Source organism: Podarcis tiliguerta, assembly GCF_965153285.1.
Source record: "Podarcis tiliguerta genome assembly, chromosome: 1".
In the NCBI taxonomy this organism is placed as follows: Eukaryota; Metazoa; Chordata; class Lepidosauria; order Squamata; family Lacertidae; genus Podarcis; species Podarcis tiliguerta.
Window position 1 is genome coordinate 24,268,817 of NC_139534.1, and position 21,910 is coordinate 24,290,726.

Consider the following 21,910-nt stretch of genomic DNA (forward strand, 5'->3'; position numbering starts at 1 on the left):
CTGATCTATGAAATGTATTAATACGTCTGTAGTTTCTGTAGGACTATGGCTTGCATAGATCTATGGGTCAGGGCACTGGATTTTGGGTAACGTAAGGCAGCAGATGACCACCATGGATGGGAGCCAAGTTTAGCTCCCTTTCAAAAGCACTGCCCCAAATCCATTACTGACGCATTGTTAGAACCATGCCCAGGGGGCCTGAAGTCCGGTGCCAGTCCCAATACTACCTCTTACTTCTTCAAATCTGCTTTGTAGATCGTAAGCCCCTTACAGTATTATTTGTAAAGAACCATACGCAGGGATGTCGCTATAAAAATAAATAAAACTAGTATTTAGCATTATCAAGGCAAATTTGAAGACTCCTAAACAGGTGAAACATATAAGGAATACAGAAAGAATCAGAAATGGCTCCTAAATAATACCCAGGAATCTAGGGTAATTTCAATAAGCACAGTGAGTATTTTTAAAGAAAGGAACCACCCGTCCCTAAATTGTCACAGACTTTCAGAAGATGCAGCATCTCAAGCTGAATTTGGAGGCTCTGTCATTCCTCAAGGTGACTCCCAACACATCAATAACTTTTGCAGCCATCTAATTTTACAACATCTATACGTTTAGATTATCCTTAGGTAAGATACCACAATACTGGAATACTTTCCCCAGATATTTTCACTCCAGATTTTGTCCTGATCGTTCCCTTTTCAGCTGAAGCGGAAGCACACCTGATTTTATCTTACATTTCTTTCTATTGTAATGGAATGTTGTAAACAAGGTACGACCTGTTTATTCAGCATTCATCCTGATTTGCTTCCACAAAGCTTATGGAGAGATTTGACTATGTCTGATCTTTGGCATTCGTTCTGATTTATTTGTTGGGCAAGTACACAACACTGAAAGTTCATTGTAACTTGCTTGTGGGGTGTCTTTCTGTCAATCATTCATCTATCCTACACTTCTCAATGAAGTTCCTCATCAATTTCCTAATGGCAAAAAGACTGTTTTCTAAAAAAGCAAACAAGTGAATTTATCTTGCCAGGGCGACAGGATGCAATTTAATCCACTTTAAGCGGTGTAAACCTAAATTACTGGCGCATGCTTGAATTCTCCCCACAAAAGATTTTTCTTTAGAGTTAAGTGTTACAGAGAATGACCCACTTTCAAGCTCACCATAATACAAACAAACCACTAAACAGTCATGGATTTCATCGTGCTTCGGGATCTTATTTAAGTTCAAGCAGTGGTGATTCTCCCTCAGGGCAAGTAAGAAGAGCTCTGCTGAATCTGACCAAAGGGCTTCAAGGTCTAACATACCAGCCCAGTGTTTTGTGGATTAGTTGGAATGGTGTTTCGTTGTTGTTTTTTTAACCAAACAAACTGAAATATATTGTTGTATATGTTACTTAAAAAATAATAATTTTACAATTATTTTTTTCTACATACGAACCTCCAGCGCATTTTCAAAAAAATCAGAAGTCAGCTCCAAAAGCGCCTTGCGCTTCTCCAGGACAATAACAAGAGAATCCCATGCATCTCCCATGGTTTCTGCCATAGCATCATACACCTGGCTTTTATCTTTGGCTTCAGCTGCAGTCTTGTCCGCTTCACGTAACAGGTCCCAGACTTGTTCTTCCAGGGGCTGAGAAGGGAAGGACAGAGAACATGAACCAATCAGAAATTAAATTCTTAAAACACCATGGACGGCACCCCGTTTCATTGTATGTGCAAGTCTTGTTGTCAACAGAGCTCAAAATTGCACCAGTAAATTTTATTTGTTGGTTAGGTTTTTCCAAGAATGTAAACCTGTTTACACCTGGTGCTGAAAGCTCCTGGGAGGAGGGCTTAGGCGCTCAGACCTGGGGTAGCAATAGGAGGCCTGATGTGCTCTTTCCATTCACCTAACCTCAGTAGGAAGGGCACCCACTGAGGAACAGGTGGCCCTTGATATACCCTCTAGATCAGGCTTCCTCAACCTTGGCCCTCCATATGTTTTTGGCCTACATCTCCCATGATCCCTAGCTAGCAGGACCAGTGGTCAGGGATGCTGGGAATTGTAGTCTCAAAACACCTGGAGGGCCGAGGTTGAGGAAGCCTGCTCTAGATCTCAATAGAGTTGTTTTCTTTACCTGGGAAACAATTCAATGAAATGTAATAAATAGATTGGAGTCAATGGGACTTGTTAATCATGGACAAATTTCATTTCAGTGCTTTCAATGGGACTTGGTTATAATTACATTTTGTAAGATTCTGGAACGAGTGAACCAAAACACCAGTATTATTATTATTTTTAAAGGTGGCATGTCTCATTCCCATATTCATAAGTTACAGTATATTAGAAAACATGCACTTGATTTTTGTGGAAGGCTCCCGCAGTGGTGTAGCATGGGTTGCTAGTGTCCAGGGCAAGTAAAGTATTGCGCCCCCAAACTGGTGTCTCCATGTGATGCTGTGGAGCAGTGGCAGGACATGTGTGTACATCTCCTCCGACTGGGGTGCCGCTGCCACCGCGAGTCTCGCTGTTTGCCAGCCTCCCCTCCCAGTGGGGGGTCACCAAGCAGTCGAGGGATGCCAGGGTCTGTCCTCTCCGGGCTACTGCTTGGCATGCTGCTCAGGTAAGGCAGAAAGGGAAGCACCTTCAATTGTATTGGCAGCTGCAGAGGTGAACCCCTAAAAAAAATTGTGCCCAGGCCAATCACCCCGGTAACACCTCCCCCTCATGCTAGGCCCCTGGACTGCCACAAGTAAGAAATTTATTTGTCTGTTGCGGGAAGTGACTCAGAAATTCAATAAACTAAGCTGAACTAGACAGAGAAACCAGTAGGAGAACACTTCAGTCTCCCAGGACATTCTATACAAGATCTCAAAGTAGCTGCCTTATTACAAAATAATTTCAGAAACAGACTGGAAAGAGAAGTTACTGAATTGCAACTTATTACCAAACTTAAAACCATGGAGAGACCTGGTCTGAATTAGAGACATTGGATTCTTATCTCATTATATATGATAAAGCTATTTTTAGCCATCTCACACCTTGCTTTTTCCGATAAGACCAATTGCAGTCGTTAACAGTTGACAACAAACAGTCTCTTGTCTTTGTCACAAGTAGGTCTCCAAGTGACTTACACTGAAGAACATCTACATCTAAAATCTGTATCAAATGCTCAGAATGGTTAAAGATACAGAAGCTCTGTCCTCCTTTGCATTTGTTGTTGTTGTTGTTTAGTCATTTAGTCATGTCTGACTCTTCGTGACCCCATGGACCAGAGCATGCCAGGCACTCCTGTCTTCCACTGCCTCCCGCAGTTTAGTCAAACTCATGCTGGTAGCTTCGAGAACACTATCCAACCATCTCGACCTCTGTCGTCCCCTTCTCCTTGTGCCCTCCATCTTTCCCAACATCAGGGTCTTTTCCATTTAGTTACAGTAATACCTGCAACAGTGAAAGGTGTTAGGGAACACCCTCTAATTTATTCATTGTTCAAATTAAAGTAGTCTGTAAGTTTGCCTCTGAACAAGTCCTTTCACTTTCTGTTCTTTTACTGTCTTTACTATAAAGAGTAACAAATGCTGCATGTTCTATTCATTTTAAAATCTTCAGAGTGTCTTCCAGAGACCTGATTTATGTTTGGCTATTTTCATCTGGAGTCTTTATCGTGACAATGGATGAATGGAGTGCCAATTTCTGCTGTTACATTTGGTGCTGCTATCAGTAAGAATGTATAATGAAATGAGGAACCTGTAATAGGCAAATTAAAGTCCAGGATAACTCATTCTCCTGATACAGACTGTAATCAGAACCGAAGATAGGAAAATCTGAAATTCTCCTGATAGAGGCTGAGCTGAGAATAGGAAATAATAGAACACTAATTCATCATTGCGCTAAACTCAGAATCATAATCTCCCGGTTTCTCCCAAGACACCACCCACCGTTATCCTCTGTGTCGGTGATGGGTTGCATCTGAATAGGCTGTTAATCTGCCCTTCTTCAAAGAAAAGCTTTTGAGAAACACATTTCAGAAAATAATGGAACTATTATTCCTTAATTAAAAAGAGAGATTAATAGTTGTCAGGGGGGGAAATGAAGAAAGGGTCACTAATTAATAATTAGCATTTGAAATAGGAATCATGCGTAAACAAAAACAAGTAAATACAGAGGTCTGTGAAGCTGCTACAAAGATTTCCCTCTGAATATTGTTATCTGTGGGGCATTAAAATGTACTGGAAACAAAACGTATGTTCTTAGCATTAGTTTGACCAAACTGCAGGAGGCAGTGGACGACAGGAGTGCCTGGCGTGCTCTGGTCCATGGGGTCACGAAGAGTCGGACACGACTAAACAACTAAACAACAACAGGCATTAGGGGTTTCTCTGGTAACTTTTTTGGATAACAGAAACATCTGTTTCATGGGTGCTTCATTTGTCCTTTGGATCTCATGAGGACTAAGCCTTGCCTCCCCATCAGATCTTGGGGATGAGTGGTGGTGGGATGAAGATATTGAAGATTTACATGAGAACTGGTGACCACAATTCCAAGTGCTATTTTTCTCACCACAAACGCCTCCCTCGTTCTCTTATAATGGCAATGGCGCCCACCTGAGAGGTGCCAGAACTGATTTCTTCAGCAATGTCTAGGCAACACAAAGACCATGTACATACCTAATAGACAATCTTTTACAGAATTCCTTCAAACCATAACAAGTCCAAAATGAAATCTTTCGTCTCAAAGTCTCTGAAAATCTTTAAATGAAGCGAGGTACCAGACTTTGAATGATGAAAGACAAGCTGTGAAGTTTTGTGTATTCAGCAAATATAACGTCCAACACTAAACAGTGATTCCGGATATTGACTACTGTTTCGTAGAATTCTTCGTCAGCGTGGTGGGAGGATATAAAATTGCTTCATAAACTCATCTTATTTTGAACGAATGTATTGGCTGAGGGAGCCGGCGTACAGCTTCCAGGTCATGTGGCCAGCATGACTAAGCCGCTTCTGGCGAACCAGAGCAGTGCCATTTACCTTCCTGCCAGAGCAGTTCCTGTTTATCTACTTGCACTTTGACATGCTTTTGAACTGCTAGGTTGGCAGGAGCAGGGACCAAGCAACGGAAGCTCACCCCGTCGCGGAGATTCGAACCACCGACCTTCTGATCAGCAAGTCCTAGGCTCTGTGGTTTAACCCACAGTGCCACCCGCGTCCCCTTTCATGTAGTTATTTTATTTAAAATTCAGGTGCTGCCAAGATTTTCTACGAACCAGATTAGGGGAGGGAGAGATGAGATCATGAACATGCCAGGGAAAAGAAGGGTCCTTCTATTTGCCCTACAATAGCAGGCTGCTTCCTGTCTTGTTCAGCAGCCCAGGACCAGAGACTCCTAAATGTTCTATATCAGTTGCTATATTTCTCCCCAGTGGGATATTTTTATTTCTTAATATTTATCTAATATCATTGTAATTTTTATTTAATTAATATTGTACATATTAATATTTATTTCTATTATCCAGAAAGAGAATCTTCTCACACTGCCAGAAGGACTGATGACTTTATTATCAGAGATATGTTAAAAGAGAGGGGAGTTCCCATTACAAGGGCCTTTGTATATCTCTGTTATCATTTCCTAGTTGAGGAATTAGAAAAGAATGTACTTTATTATTACAGAACCTTCACAGGTAGCTCCAGTGAATGAATGAATGAATTTGCTTGCTTGCGTCAAGTAGAGAAGGGCCATAATGTGTGGTAGATAACACATTGGTTCGAAAATGCTTGTCCTCCAAAAAGTAAATTTCCATGGAATGAAAAGGCTGCTGAATGATACAGAATGCCTAATCAAAAACAGAGTCCTGTGCATTCAGAAGCAAGTTCCAGCAAGTTCAAAGGAACTTACTCTCCCAGGTAAGTGGGACTGAAGGCTTAATATTTCTATTAAAAACACTGAACATTTGTACTCCAGTCCTTCTTGGTCTGGTCCTTACTGGAGCAGATCAAAGTCCATTTTGTTCAGAATTCTGTTTCTAACTTTGAAAAGCCAGAGACATAAGAATGCAAAATAAAAACACAAAATACATAATAAAGCAAACAAAAGTAAAACAAAACAATAAACTCCTTCCAACAGATACATTTCAAAGGCCATAAAATGTTAATCAGTCCAACGCCTGGTTGAAGAGAAACGTTTTTGCCTGGCGCCTAAAAATATGTAATGAAGGTGCCCGGTGAGGCTCCTTGGGAAGAGCTTTCCACAGATGGGGAGCCACTGAAGAAAAGTCCCCGTTCTCATGTTGCCACCCTCCAGACCTCTCACGGGGGAGATCTTTGCAGGCCACAAAGGTGATGGCCTTTCCCTGTTGTTTGTCCCCAGTGCCTGATATTAAGAGATATACTGCTTCTGTATATGTACCGTATATACTCGAGTATAAGCCGACAGCAGCCCCGACAGCAGCAAAGGCGGAGGAGGAGGGAGGAGCAGCCCGAAAGGAGGGGGGCTTTTTAAGCATAAAAAATGTGCTGAAAAAGTCGGCTTATACTCGAGTATATATGGTAAATTGCATTTAGCTATCATAGTTAGTAAGCATTGACAAACATAACTTCTATGATCTTGTGCAATCGTTGCTTATTTAAGACCATCCAAGCAACTGCCCAGAAACATTTTTGTAGCAGTGAATTTCACGTTTAATTGTGGCATCTGTTAAGGCAATTATTTATAAATACTTGGCCAGGTCTACCAGAAAGTCATAGAAAACTTGGTATAGATTGCCAGCAAAGGATGGCAGAAAAACAAAGACTGTGCATGGGTTACATATCCATCAATCACCAGATAGAAGGCCCCCTTTAAAAAGCACCCATGAAGTTCGGTCCTAAATGGACCAATGAAGTCTTGTCTGACTACTGAGTACCATTAGACTCCAGCCAAGTTATGAAAGTGGCCTGTGATTATTTCGGTTTTAGGCATTCCTCATCAAACAATAAAAAATACAGATTCACCACAATAAAAAGTAGTTTAGGCTATCCATTCCACATTGACAATGGTTGTTATATTATGCTGGTAAAATCAGCGTTTAAGCTCCCAATGTGCTATTTCTTTCTGATGCTGCTAATTATGCTAATAAATTTGTTTCTAAGCTTCTGGCATGCTGAATCTCAATGAGCAATTTGTTTTTTAATTGGAAGCTATTTGCCAATAGGTAAATGGGCGCGCTTGGCCATTATGCTCTCCTCTTGTTGGGCAGAACAGCCTATGAATTCAATAAATATATTTCAAGTCAGCCAATTCGTTTCCAATGCCAGCTGTTCCTCTTACCATTCATTACGTTTCGCGCACAGAGCAAAGTCTATCGCTGACATTTATGTGGTTTTGAAACAGGACCTAGGTATTGATTCACCCAGGAAAAAAAAAAGGATCTTGGAGCCATAGCTAGCTTGTCCACAAGAGGATTTTAAAGGCCATTCTCCGTAAGAGATGGAAGCATTTGTTACCGTGTATATTCGCTCAAGGGCAGGCTCTAGACACATTTCAGACTAGTACAAATGGAAAGGGCGCTGTAAATACTTTTACAGGCTGTTGCTCGATATTCCATGTCTCCGCAATTTGCTCTCCAGTGCAACAAGCAGGTCTGTTATGAGTGCCAGAGAAGGGGGAAAGGAAAAACCAGTTGTGAGAAAGAGAGAGCAAGACAGAACATTTTATTGAATCACTAAGTTCCCAAAATATTGCCCATGATCCTGTTGCTTCAATTCATACAAATACAGTGGTACCTCGGGTTACAGACGCTTCAGGTTACAGACTCCGCTCACCCAGAAATAGTACCTCGGGTTAAGAACTTTGCTTCAGGATGAGAACAGAAATTGTGCTCCGGCGGCGCGGCAGAAGCAGGAGGCCCCTTTAGCTAAAGTGGTGCTTCAGGTTAAGAACAGTTTCAGGTTAGGAATGGACCTCCAGAATGAATTAAGTTCTTAACCTGAGGTACCACTGTAGTATATTTCATCCAGGGGCATGTCCCTTGCATGTATTGGCAAAACCCTGTAAATGTGCAGACCAGGAGTAGACAACCTAAGGCCCGGGGGCCGGATGCGGCCCAATCGCCTTCTCAATCCAGCCTGTAGATGGTCCACGAATCAGCATGTTTTTACATGAGTAGAATGTGTGCTTTTATTTAAAATGCATCTCTGGGTTATTTGTGGGGCATAGGAATTCGTTCATTTTTTCCCTTCAAAATACAGTCCGGCCCCTCACATGGTCTGAGGGATGGTGGACTGGCCCACGGCTGAAAAAGGTTGCTGACCTCCAAGTGTCTGTATTTTCCAGGTTTAGTCTTGGATTTACAGAAGCCGTCCTGGTTTCTGATTTGATCCCAGAAGGTCCCGCTTTTCCTTAGGATGTCCCGATTTCCATCAGAAAAATGTTGGAGGGTATGGTAGGTCATCCCTATTTTCATCGGGAAAATGTTGGAGGGTTAATAGGGTTGCCATATTTTGAAGAGGGAGAAAAGAGGACACATTTGCCATGTGCTACTTTTAACTATGGATTGCTATGACAACGCTACCCATGAGAAAGAGGGCATGTCCTGGAAAAAGAGGACATATGGCAACTTTAGACGACATCTGAAGACAGCCCTGTATAAGGAAGTTTTTTTAAAATGTTTAATGTTTCATTATGTTTTTATATGTGTTGGAGGCTGCTCAGCGTGGCTGGAGCAACCCAGGCTGGATTCTAGACACATCAAAGGAGTGTTTCAGTTAAAGGCGCTGCAAACTTTGTGTGAGAAATCGGATTAGCAAACAACATAACTCCACAGCACCATCTGGTGTCACAGTGTTAGAATGCATAAACAATGCATATAAAGTGTTTTGTCCTTTGCCAGTATAGCTGAGTCCCAAGTCAGGTGGGCGAGGTATAAATAATAGAATTTTTATTATTATGGAATAGGACGCCCCTGTTTTCATTGGAGAAATATTGGAGGGTATGATATATGCGCAAAGTACCAAGTCTCTGGAAATCATGAGAATTCATGCAAGCTTTGAACAGTCAGTTATTTTTCACTGCATTGTGCTTATTATTCCTTAAAGGGGGTATGAGCAATTTGTTTTGAGAATGGAGGTATTATGCGATGTGTATATCACTCCCGAGAAAGACATCACAAAAATATATTGGCTGCCGTTTCTTTCTGGGAGGCTGTGCAGAACTTTGTACATATGTCTGCTTGTGTTATTGTTTTAAAGGAAAATCTATCCTGTGATCTCTGTGCTGCCATGAGGCCTAATCTCTTTATATTATATTTTTGTAAGGAAAATTGTTATGAATGGCCCCTCAGTCCTACCTGTGAAAACAAAAACAACTCAAAAAGGACTGGGGGTGGACTGGCTTTCCAATCAAAATATTCTGTGGAGGGCTGTGGAGTACTGTCCCTACTTTCTATCTCTTTCCTTCAGACTGTTCCTTCCCCAACATGACACCTCCTCCCCCATTAGGTTTTCCACACACTCAACCCTGGAAAACATTTCTCTAGCATACATGTGCCAGTGACCACTGATAGGGCCTGGACTGCAATTGCTTAAAATATCTTTACAGTACAGAAGGCCATCAGGGGTCACATTGCACAGCGATAACATAAGCTCCATCACAAGGTCACTTGGAAGTTATCCTAAGAGATCATTTTCCAGGTTCACTGTCTGATGCTGCAAGCCATTTTGTAATGGCTTGTAGCACAAGAATTTAGTTTGCAAGCTGTGTGGAAACTCATTATCCTGGGCAAGCCAACACGATATGCAATATGATTGTAGTGTGAGCACAGCACAGTCTGGCGCTCGGTTAGGATCCCTTAAGCCTATTTATTTCATTCGAGTCCAAATTTAGGACAAAATTGCATATGACACAACACCAACCTCCTTGCTGCCTCTCCGTCTCCCTTTCCCTCCCAGAAAAAACCAGCGACCCACCTGGTGGGAAGTAAGCATAACGGCTCCAGCCCACCTTGTAAGCCGCTTCTGCTAGAAATACATAACTCAAGAGCAAATATGTTCAGAATGCATATTTAAATACGCATTCAGATCTGGAAATGGAATGGAATGGCCCTGTGAATGAACCAATGTGAAAGTCGAATGGATCTGAAATAGGCTGGTTTTGGTATTTGCCCCACCTAATCACAGTAGATAGTTGTTGCACCGTCACAGAGAGTATATTTTATGTTATAACGGACAGCTATCTACTATGTTTGAGGGCTGGGGCATGTATCAGGTGCTGCAAGGTAAAGTATATGCAGATTAAAAGTCTGCACTTCTCACCGTCCAGCATATTTGATGTTTTATCGTGTTTTTAGTATTCTGTTGGGAGCTGCCCAGAGTGGCTGGGGAAACCCAGCCAGATGGGCAGGGTATAAATTATGATTGGATAGAGCAGTGCCTGTGACTGCCAGGGTGCCCACGAGTACCTGTTATGGCACCTGTGAAATACCTCAGTAAATATCCCCTCAAAAATACACCGTTCACAAGAGACTGTTTGCTTCTCTTGCTTTGTTCTTGTTTACAATCGGCTCAGCCTCTTCTATATTGGACGTGCCCCCTTAAACGTGCCCACTGGCTGCCACAATTTGATGTCCGCTCTCTCTCTTTTCCTGAACGGAGGAGAGGTGCAAAGAGCAGGAGGGGAGAAGCATGCCTTCACCATTTTGTGGTCCTCTCTCTTTTTCCTGCTCTTTCAGATGCAGCAGACACTTTGTGTTACGCCAGTGCCCGCGGCAGCCATTTTGTGGCATGTGCCCAAGAGCCCAAAACGTTTGGCAACCGCTGAGCTAGAGGTTTACAGCCAAACACCATCACTAAGTAAAAATTACTCAGACTCCCCGGAATATATTTGAGACCTACATGAACGTGAGGGAATAAAATAATGTTATCTTAACATAATGGACACTTTCACTTCTGTAATGGGGGCGGGGTGGGGAGACAGCGTTCTGTCAATTTTGTCACAACACAATGAATAAAGTGGAAGATGAACACCCCCACCTGGAAATGCTAGGGGCTGTACCTTGATATAGAATCACAGAATTGTAGAACTGGAAGGGACCCTGAGGGTCATCTAGTCCAACCCCCTGCAATGCAGGGTATGTGTGAACTATGGCCCCTTATCTGTTAAATGTGTATGTAATACAGTGGTACCTCGCAAGACGAATGCCTCGCAAGACGAAAAACTCGCAAGACGAAAGAGTTTTATTTTTTTTGAGTTGCTTCGCAAGACGAATTTCCCTATGGGCTTGCTTCGCAAGATGAAAACGTCTTGCGCCTTTTTCTTAAAACCGTCAATGCATTCCTATGGGAAACTGTCAATGCATTTCCTATGGGAAACCGTGCTTCGCAAGACGAAAAATTCACAAGACGAAAAATTCACAAGACGAAAAAATTCACAAGACGAAAAATTCACAAGATGAAAAAACTCGTGGAACGAATTAATTTCGTCTTGCGAGGCACCACTGTATATACTGTTTATACACAACTGCTTCAGGTTACACACTCCGCTAACCCAGAAATAGTGCTTCAGGTTAAGAACTTTGCTTCAGGATGAGAACAGAAATCGTGCTCCGGCGGCGCGGCAGCAGGAGGAGGCCCCATTAGCTAAAGTGGTGCTTCAGGTTAAGAACAGTTTCAGGTTAAGAACGGACCTCCGGAACAAATTAAGTACTTAACCTGAGGTACCACTGTAGTCTCCGTGTTACATGCCTTTAGACCAGCAGAAACTTTTTTTCCCCAGTGTCTACTTGAAAGCTATAGGTGGTCTTGCTGGACCACCTAATAATCTTCCCCCTCCTTTAATACTAGCCTCATGGTCAAAACCTGTGCCGTATCATAAAAATCATGGGCCTTAAGCCTGGCTGCCAAGAAAGGCCACTGGTTAAAAAGGTGTGTGGGAGAAGGAAGAGAATGATTAAATGTATCAGCATTATATTATGAGTATTATAGGCCCTAGGCCAGCGTTTTGCTAGGCTGGTCAAAATGGCTTAATCTTCCTTGTCAGGAAAAAAAATCAACTGTGGGGCCCAGTATAGATATTTTCAACTGTTCTTTCCACAGTCCACCTGAAAGGATTACCAGAGGTCCACAGACTTTGAGCTGAGAACCTCTGCTGCAGATGGTTTTCTTTCCATGCAAAAAAACCCACAATAGTATATGCTACATTACAATATTGTCTGATATTGCTTCAAACCATATAATCATATAACCATATAATCATTTGCTTTTCTTGCATTTGCCAAGATTCTTTGAAACAACTGAACCTTAACTGCACTTAATTCTCCTTTCTGCTTTGGGCTGCTTTCCAGAAGAGTGGCATTATGTTGTTATTAACGTTTCCCGAACTGCTACTACAGCTACAGAGTACTAAAGATACTAAAACAAAACCCATTATTTTTATTTTATTGTGTAAATCCTCCCTAAAAAGGTTAGTAAAGGAAGTTTTATTGAGTTGCAAGCTGAACTCCGAGAAAAGCTTCCTTATGGCGATCACTGATTCTGCATACTGAAATAATATACTGAAATACAACTATATGAGAGACATAGGGAACAGATGCTGCGTAATTAACGTTTCTGTGCAGAAAGGGTGCTTGCAGCAGTGAAGATTAAGCATGTCTCTTGTTGCTTTCCCGAATCTAATTCGGAGTCCGTAGCTTCTCATGCTGATACATCTGTTTTAAATAAGGGATAAGATATCTAGTGGCTGAGATGTGGGGCCGATATCTGTATGCCACATCAAGCTTATTGCATCATTCACACTATCCATTTGCACACATGCTTGGCAGAGTGCTCTCTCGTGTCATCCCTCTGCTAAATTCCTCTCCTAACTGAGCCCGGAGCAGTTTAAGTCTACCTATACACCCCCCACAGACTTTCCCTGGGAGTCAGTCCCCACTGGACTCAGCAAGACTTACTTCTGAGAAGACATGCAATACGGTTGAGCTGTAAGCATTGCATTTATTTTAATGGGAATCTGCTCCTGCCGCAGAAGTATATAATGCCTGCATTTCATTCTGGAAGCAGAAACAAGATGCACTTCCGCAAGTCTGGCTTGGGTAAGGTTGCCCTATTTCAAAGCTCGAAATTCCGGACACTAAACATTGTTGAGCCTGGACACTATTTCCAACAGACGAATCCCAGACATGTCCGGGAAATCCTGGATGTACGGCAGCCCTAGGCTTTGGGGTGCATTGTGCATGAAACCCTGAAAATTTATTTTATTATTATTTATTACATTTGTACAACGCACTTTATCCGCAGATCTCAGGGTCATAAAAGCGCAATATAAAAAACGCAAAATGCATAGTAAAAATAAGAACAACAAAAAAACCAATAATTCCCCCCACACAACACATTAAAAAGGGCCCAGATTGGGCCCTTTCTGGATGCTGACCAGCTTAGGATCCAGTGGGATGGATGGGTGACTGGCTCAGCTCTGGCCCTGTTCCACCTCATTGCGGGGTCTTACACTGACTACCATTGGTGGTCGCCTGGCAACAGCTACGGCAGCAAAGCCCAGCACAGAAGGGTGGAAGGAAACCTCCACCACAGCCTAACCTGTTCTCCCCACTCCCCACTCCTCTGACAGCATGGATTCAGGGACAAGATTGTTCTGCTTGTATTGGTCATTTCTGGGTAAGAGAGATGGTCCACTCTCTGTGGCATCATGCCTCTGAGTACCAGTTGCCAGAAACTACAGGACGGTAGAATGTTGTTGTTTGAAGGCATCCCACAGGTATCTGCCTGACCATTGTGATAACAGGATGGTCCAGCAGGTTCAGCTTATGTTCTTATGAAGTTAACAGCAGAAACAAAATCAGGAGCGAGGATTTCCTTTATAGCAATCTCTTTGTGAAATTAAACGTTCTTACATAACCTCACAATAAAAGTCATTCTTATAACTATAAGAGCCCTTCATCCTGCTGATGAAAACATCCCATAACCGGGGGCGGGGAGGGGACCAGACTTTCAGCTTTAGTGGCAATGTGAAGCACCTCTATAATTAATATATGGAAATAACCTTTAGCACCAAGATTAATAGATAATATACCAAGAGCCAAAAAGTTCATTTAAAAGAAATAAAGGTGACAACTCAAAGGTTAGTGCTACTGAGAGGCCAAATATTCCTTTTTTGAAAAGGCAACAATTCAAAATTAGAAATGCCGAAGAGAAATATTTTCCTGTTTTGTTTCCCCCTTGAATATTTGCATATAAATTACCGTTTTGCAATTTCGTTTCAACAAATGGAGCAAATAAAGTAATTAAGAGCTATCAACATGCATCTCAAAGAATGAATACCAAATTTTATGTCTGTCTGTCTCTTTCTTTCTTTCTTTCTTTCTTTCTTTCTTTCTTAAAAAGCCCTGCATAGTTCCATGTTCTCCAGTACATTTCACTGTGACCTTTATTATGACAAAGAACAGGACTTTGGCAAGCGATCAAGAATGTACGGTTGCGTCCACATGGATCTTCCAGAGCTTGGTCCAGATTAATCACAGAGCAGGAAGTACAGCAAACAGCTTTCAAAGAACACCTTGGTGATGGCTGGCATGGTTACGGTATTAAAGGTACATGTTTCGTATCAATGCACCTGTAAAGTATTCTTACAGGGGACAAGATCATCATAAGTTTCTATTTCTCAGAACTGCCTATGTCTGTTACGGCACAAAAGCATTGTGAAATGAAAGAGAAAACACAGAGAAAGTTACAGCATAATTCTATGCGTGTCAGTTCAAGGAAGTAAGCCCCAACAAGTCCAATGGGACTTACTCCCAGGTAAGTGTCTATAACGTTGCAGCTTTAAGTTATTCTTAAGTCTGATGGAGCTCATCTGGAGAAGATAGCAACCGCTAACTTAAAAGCCATCGATTTCAAAGGGACGAAAGCACAACTCTCTCTGGAGCCAAATGTCTTCCTCTCCCCTGTCACAGCCCAGTTCAAGAATATGAATCTAAGGTGGGCAAGTTACAAAGTAGGACTTTTTTGTATTAAATTCTTCTTACTTTATCTATAAGGGACACGGGTGGCGCTGTGAGTTAAACCACAGAGCCTAGGACTTGCCGATCAGAAAGTCAGCGGTTTGAATCCCCGCGACGGGGGGAGCTCCCGTTCCTCGGTCCCTGCTCCTGCCAACCTAGCAGTCTGAAAGCAAGTCAAAGTGCAAGTAGATAAATAGGTGTCACTCCAGCGGGAAGGTAAACGGCGTTTCCATGTGCTGCTCTGGTTTCGCCAGAAGCGGCTTAGTCATGCTGGCCACATGACCCAGGCACTGTACGCTGGCTCCCTCAGCCAATAAAGCGAGATGAGTGCTGCAACCCCAGAGTCGGTCACGACTGGACCCAGTGGTCAGGGGTTCCTTTACCTTACCTTATCTACAGAAAATGTGGTGTACTACCCAGACAAAATTAAGCACATTGAAACCCTTTACTTCATTCACTGAAATATGATAAATTCGATGAAATTCAGTTTTCAGTGCATCTGTGAAAATCATTCAATTAAGGGGACCTGGCCTGCAAACCTGAGTGTAAGACTCATTCGCCACAGAGGGACTTACTTCTGAGTAAAGGTGCACAGGTTTGTTCTGCACAAGTGTTTCACTTTAGCTGGACCACTGTAGTGGTTATTACTGCAGCATCTGTGCTATGGCTACCGCAGTATTTGTTTGTTTAACTATCTGTCCAGTGTGCCTTACTAAAGAAATATCTAAAAACACTAAAATGAATCAAACAAAAATAGGATAGCATGAAACGACTGAGCATAAAACAAGCTAAGTGGCAACCAATGCAACAGTTTTAAAACATTTATCACAAGCTCCAGAAGGACTGCCCAAATAGAATTTTCTTTGTGATTCTCTCTCTCTCCAAAAGGCATAGAGTCAGCCATACAAATCCCATCAAGTAGTGGAACTCCTTAACATAGCCACATACCTGCTACAAAGGAAAATCGGGACATGGCTGTTTCGGTGCCAGGCTCATATGTGAGCCAAGTGACTTGCACGGTTGCATGGTCTTCAAAAATGGGGCTCCTTTGGGGGCCATGTTCTCGTGGGAGCCGAAACAGGACATCCTGGGATCCAATCAGAAGCTGGAGGTAAAAGGTAAAGGTACCCCTGCCCGTACAGGCCAGTCTTGACAGACTCTAGGGTTGTGCGCCCATCTCACTCAAGAGGCCGGGGGCCAGCGCTGTCCGGAGACACTTCCGGGTCACGTGGCCAGCGTGACAAAGCCGCATCTGGCGAGCCAGCGCAGCGCACGGAAACGCCATTTACCTTCCCGCCAGTAAGCGGTCCCTATTTATCTACTTGCACCCGGGAGTGCTTTCGAACTGCTAGGTTAGCAGGCGCTGGGACCAAGCAACGGGAGCGCACCCCGCCGCGGGGATTCGAACCGCCGACCTTTCGATCGGCAAGCCCTAGGCACTGAGGCTTTTACCCACAGCGCCACCCGCATCCCTATAATCAGAAGCTGGAATGTCCCGCTTAAAGCAGGACAGTTGAGGGGTATGTAGGAGATCCTCCTATCTCTTCTAATCTAGTTATAGGGAAAGAAGGGATTTAGAGCTAGGTCTTCACGGAGGATCTCAGTGCTCCATGAAAGTTCATATAGGAGAAGCTTAGAGATGGGGGAAGAAATCAATGTGGTTCACATTTAAAGATGAATTTACCTAATTTGCACTTTGAAAAGGCAGTATGTGAATCAAAACACAGCTGTCCATTTGAAATCTTACACTTTGCCAAATTTTGCAATGCTACTTCTCCAGCAAAGCAATCTGTGAAAAAATGTATATACTGAAGTGTGCATATAAATCCACATAGAAGTGAAAAAGTGCAATATACTGCAGTGGTACCTCGGCTTAAGAACAGTCCTGTTTAAAAACGATTCGGTTTACAAACACCGTAAAACTGGAAATAGTCCCCATTTGCAAACTTTACCTTGGTCTAAGAACGGAATCTGAACAGTGGAAGGGCACCGGCGGCGGGAGGCCTCATTAGGGAAAGTGTGCCTTGGTTTAAGAACGGTTTCGGTTTAAGAACAGACTTCCGGAACGGATTAAGTTCGTAAACCAAGGTACCACTGTATAGTATTGTGTTGTTATATATTAAAACTCCTTGTTTTAAAAACTCCTAGGATGAAAGGTGGTGTAGACATTTAATTAATTAATAATTATATATATGAGGAAATTGCTTTGTAAAAATGTGTGTATTGGGGGTGGGGGGAATCTCATGCAAAAAAAATGTGTGTGTTCAGAGAAACCTGCCCTAAAATGGTGATGAATTTTCACAAGGACTACAATCTCAAACTGATGTGGGAATGTGGAGATATGACACTAAAATTGGAAAAATGGGAAACTGAGAAAAACCAAAATTGGCAGATTTGCTTATCCATAGAGAAGATGTTTCCCAAGGTAATCAGAACTTGGGGCATTTTTTTAAATATAACAATTTTTATGCTTTTATGCTTCTGGTGCTTTTATGCAGAGTACTTTTCTATGATTAAAATCACACTGATATACAGCTAGACTGCTCACACAAATACCATAAAGACAGGCACAGCAGACAAACTATAATCTTCAAAATCATTGTCTACTTGGCAAGGCAAAAGCCTGTCCAACATAAAAAGACCTTCTTTAAACTGGTAGAAGACACCCAGGGAGTGGGCAAGCTTTTCCACAATATTGGTGCAGCCGCTGAAAAGGCCCTCTCTCCTATTGCTACCAACCATGCCCCCACCCTAGCTTTGACACAGAAGATACTCTGGTTTCTCTTCAAATCTTCCCTTAGCTTTGACACAGAGGAAGGTCCCTCTTTCTGAATTTAGGCATGGGCAGGTTGGTATGGGAGGAGGCGGCCCTTCAGACACCTAAAGCCCAAGCCAGTTAAGGCTTAAAAATCATCAACACTTTGAATTGTGCCCAGAACCAAATTGGCAACTAGTGCAGGCCTGCAGGATAGCTCTGATATGGTCCTATGGGCATATACCCCCCCTTGCTTCCATATTCTGGGCCAACTGCAAGACTACATGTAGAATTCATTGCAGTAATCCAATTTCAGCAGAACTAAGTTGTGTTCCTCTGGTCATTTAGGGCATTAAATGTCACAAGCAGCACTTTGAATGGTGCCTAGAGACAAACTTGGGAACAAAATCAGAGCCAGTATTGTATGGTTCCATTGGTATTCTTCTGAAAGTGGGTTGATGGGTTCTGAATGGATTGCAATTTTCAGGCAGGCTTCAAAGGCAGCTCAACATAGAACACATTACAGTAGTTCTTCCTGGGGGGACACCAAGGTCAAGTCACTCCTCAGTAGGAGGACAGCAGCCTGGTACACCATCATAAGTTGGTGGAAAAGTGCCCTGACCATGGTGCTACCTGGAATCCCAACAGCAAGGCTAAGTGCAAGAACATCTCCAAACCCTGAAGTACAACCCTACAGAGATATGGTGAACCACAAAACCCTAAATTAATCAGGCCACCCACCATTAACATCTTCATTTTTTCTGAGCTGAGCTTTAGTTTGTTCGTCCCCACCCAATCCATCACTGGGTGCTTCCTGACTGTTTTGTTCAATCGCAGGCCAGCAAATTCAGGTTGCACAATTCTCTTTGACTTGGAGGACTTGTGCAACAAACCCACTTCTCGGAAAGGTCAGACTTTCATTGCCAGAAGGAAGTTGACAAGAAAATGTGCTGGAAAGTGTGGCATAACAATTGATTAACTCTATGTTGTATAACAGGGATGCGGGTGGTGCTGTGGATTAAACCACAGAGCCTAGGACTTGCCGATCAGAAGGTCGACGGTTCGAATCCCCGTGATGGGGTGAGCTCCCGTTGCTCGGTCCCTGCTCCTGCCAACCTAGCAGTTCAAAAGCACGTCAAAGTGCAAGTAGATAAATAGGTACTGCTCCGGCGGGAAGGTAAACGGCGTTTCCGTGCGCTGCTCTGGTTTGCCATAAGCAGCTTAGTCATGCTGGCCACATGACCGGGAAGCTGTACGCCGGCTCCCTTGGCCAATAAAGCAAGATGAGCGCCGCAGCCCCAGAGTCGGCCACGACTGGACCTACTGGCCAGGGATCCCTTTACCTTTACTTTTTAATGTTGTATAACCAAGGCTTTTTTTCCTTCCAGCCGGAGCTCACTGGAGCTCAGCACCAGCACCTCTCAGGTGGGCACCATTGTCACTCTAGGAGAACAAGGGAGAAGTTCATGGTGAGCTCTGGCACCTCTTTTTCTAGAAAAATGGCACTGTGTATAACCTCTCCACAAACAAATCAGAACAAATACTTACTAAATAGCCAGTATTGCCTAATCTTCTCAAATCCCATCAGCCCCAGCCAGCATAGGGTAATGGGAGTTGTAGTCTGGCACACCACACATTTCCTCATCCTTAGTCTCAAGTGTGCTTTAGTTGCCTAAATGCCTTTGGAACTGTTATTGGTGTGGTTCATTCTTATGAACTTTAGTGGACAAGCTGAATGATGTAATTGGTTTATGTATTCATTAATTGATTTGTGAGGTTGGTGGAAGGGTGGGAGTGGCTTTTAAGGCATAGCTCTCACAAAGCAGGTTACATAAATTTTACTTCCCACAAAAGCATTTGTTGCTAAGCTTCAACTTTTCAGAGGGCATCTGAAGTGTGAAGAATATATATTGTTATGAGTTTGTAGGGGGTAGGCCTGAGTCCCTTCTAATTCCTGGATCCAGAAAATCTAAGGAGGGATTCAAATTGTTGAAAGAGCCAAGCAAGTTTACTGGTAATGGCCCTCTAGGTTTGGGCTATTATGGTAACAGAGGGTGTGGCTCTGTGCCAGATTGTAAACAGGTGGGCCCTGCTCCCTCAACTCACTGGTAGTTAGAAAGACAAAGGGCAGAGTGGAGAGCTGCATGCGTGAGCTAGAAACAAGAAGCCAGAAGGCTGCAGGCTTTGCAGCTGGGAGGCAGAACCATGCCTGATTTCTTTTGGAATCCAAGGATGTGGCTGTGAGCAAAGCAAGACCCTATTGGGCTGTTAATGCTGTGAACCCTTCGAACATAGGCTCAGGTTGTATAAATGTGTAAATAAACCACATATCATTAAGATACCACAGTCCCCACTGTCCCTCACTCTGAAGGAACCCCTAGAATTTTGCACTGCTCAGAGATTGGTATGGTATGCAGGAATATGATATGGGTGATTTCAAGAGGTGGACAGTCCAATTCATTCCCTGCCACCCTTATTCACTCACCCAATTTTCAGTCAGGAGGGTATAGAGAATAGGTTAAATCCTTACTCCCCTAATGGTGGTCTTTGCTACCTCTTCATTCCCATTGACTTGTCCCAAAAAGGGAGCCTTCAATAGCATAATTTCCCACTTCCATTCTGGAGCGGTTCAAACTTTTACCTCATGATTCCCTCCTTGTAAACGCAGAGCCCAATTCTGATTTTATTTCCCATGCCAGTGTGTTTCAAGATTACTTCAAAACGTGATTTCTCGTCACGAGTGGCACTGAAATCAGATTTCTCATATGCATTGCACTGAAATGAAAGCATATGTCTCAGAGGGTATGCGTTTCTTGAGAATGTCCTTCAATAATATTCTGCCTCCAAGAATGTTCTTTATTCCTCCCTTGTACTTTCAGCTACACAACTTACAAATCTTCTTTAACTGATCCTTATTTTAAAACCCTATTCACATCAGTTTATGACATTTAAGCACAACAAAATGATTCTTTTAAACTTTTTAGTACCCCCCCCCCAAAAAAAGTGTTAAACATTTTTTCCACCAACACTATATGTAGGCTGTGGCGACCATTTATTTTATTTTAAATATCAGCACAGCTTAATACTGTACAAAAATAATAAATAAATGGCCACGACTTGTATATGTACCAAAATTTAAAATATTTATGTTTGAGCCTCTAGTGCATTAAAATGTAATCTGCACGAAAAACAAATGTCTCTTCCCTCAGAATACCCATGTGGCTCTGTGACGGCTTAGCTGATTAATGGGGCTGCCTAGAAAACAGGAGCTATATAAATGCCTTTGTTTACTGTAGAGCCATTAATGACTTATTTCCTTTCCTTTTCCACAAAGATGCTGGCAATTTTGGATAGACAGATAATGACCCACATTTGGGATTCAAAACACTCTTCTACCTACACACGCACCTTCCAGACATCCATGCAATAGAAGAGAGGCCCTCCTTTCATCCTTTTCCTGTTTCCAGCAGTGGATCACTGGACTTATGTTACCTTTCTCACCTGCACTGATTGGTGGGGGTGGGGATGGGCCCCTTACTACCAGCCCACTAGGGAACACTGTGCTTAAGAGTAAGCTCTGGTTCATTCAAAGTCATATTGTCTTACGGCAGCCATTACAGTTAGTAGCTACAAGGAACGCTCTTGACAATCCTGAGCTCATCTGCTCCATGCTTGCAGTCAGTTCTATGCCTGGAGGTAGTAGCTGCCAGTTGCCAGATTAAGCTTTGGCATGCCACCACAAGAACAACTTTCATTAACATTTGCCACGTCACACTGAAGGTTAAATCCTACATGTGGTTAAATCCTGCATGTTGTAGCAAAGGCATGTGGGAAGCAAGCCATAGGCAAGCCAAGAGCAACTCATGGCTGTCATTATAACTGGGTGTCTTATTACACGCAACAAGGATGGAGTCACTTCTTGCTTGCTTTCGTGAGGCCTCTTTTAGCAACCCTTAGGAACTCCCCCACATGGATTGTTTGTGATGAAACGTTCCTACAAAGCATTAAGTGGTCTGAGGACTGGCGCTCAACAGTCGTTTACAACTTTCAGAACAAGGCTACAACCCGACCTGTAATAATTCAGAACAGTGGTGTAGCGTGGGGGGTGCAGGGGGGGCGGCCGCACCGGGCGCAACATCTGGAGGTTAGGGTTAGGGGGCACAAATCCACGGGTTAGGGGGTGCAAATT

General features: G+C 43.0%; 1 protein-coding gene across 7 annotated transcripts in view; it reads right to left on the reverse strand.

Annotated features, from left to right (window-relative positions):
- The window catches only part of CCDC141 (coiled-coil domain containing 141), a 110,294-nt gene that overhangs the window by 86,483 nt on the left and 1,901 nt on the right, over nucleotides 1–21,910 (reverse strand). For all 7 annotated transcript variants that reach the window (XM_083405290.1, XM_083405294.1, XM_083405295.1 and 4 more), the window contains one exon: nucleotides 1,445–1,636. In XM_083405290.1, the coding sequence (XP_083261416.1) occupies nucleotides 1,445–1,636 (192 nt within the window). The remainder of the gene's footprint in view (nucleotides 1–1,444; nucleotides 1,637–21,910) is intronic.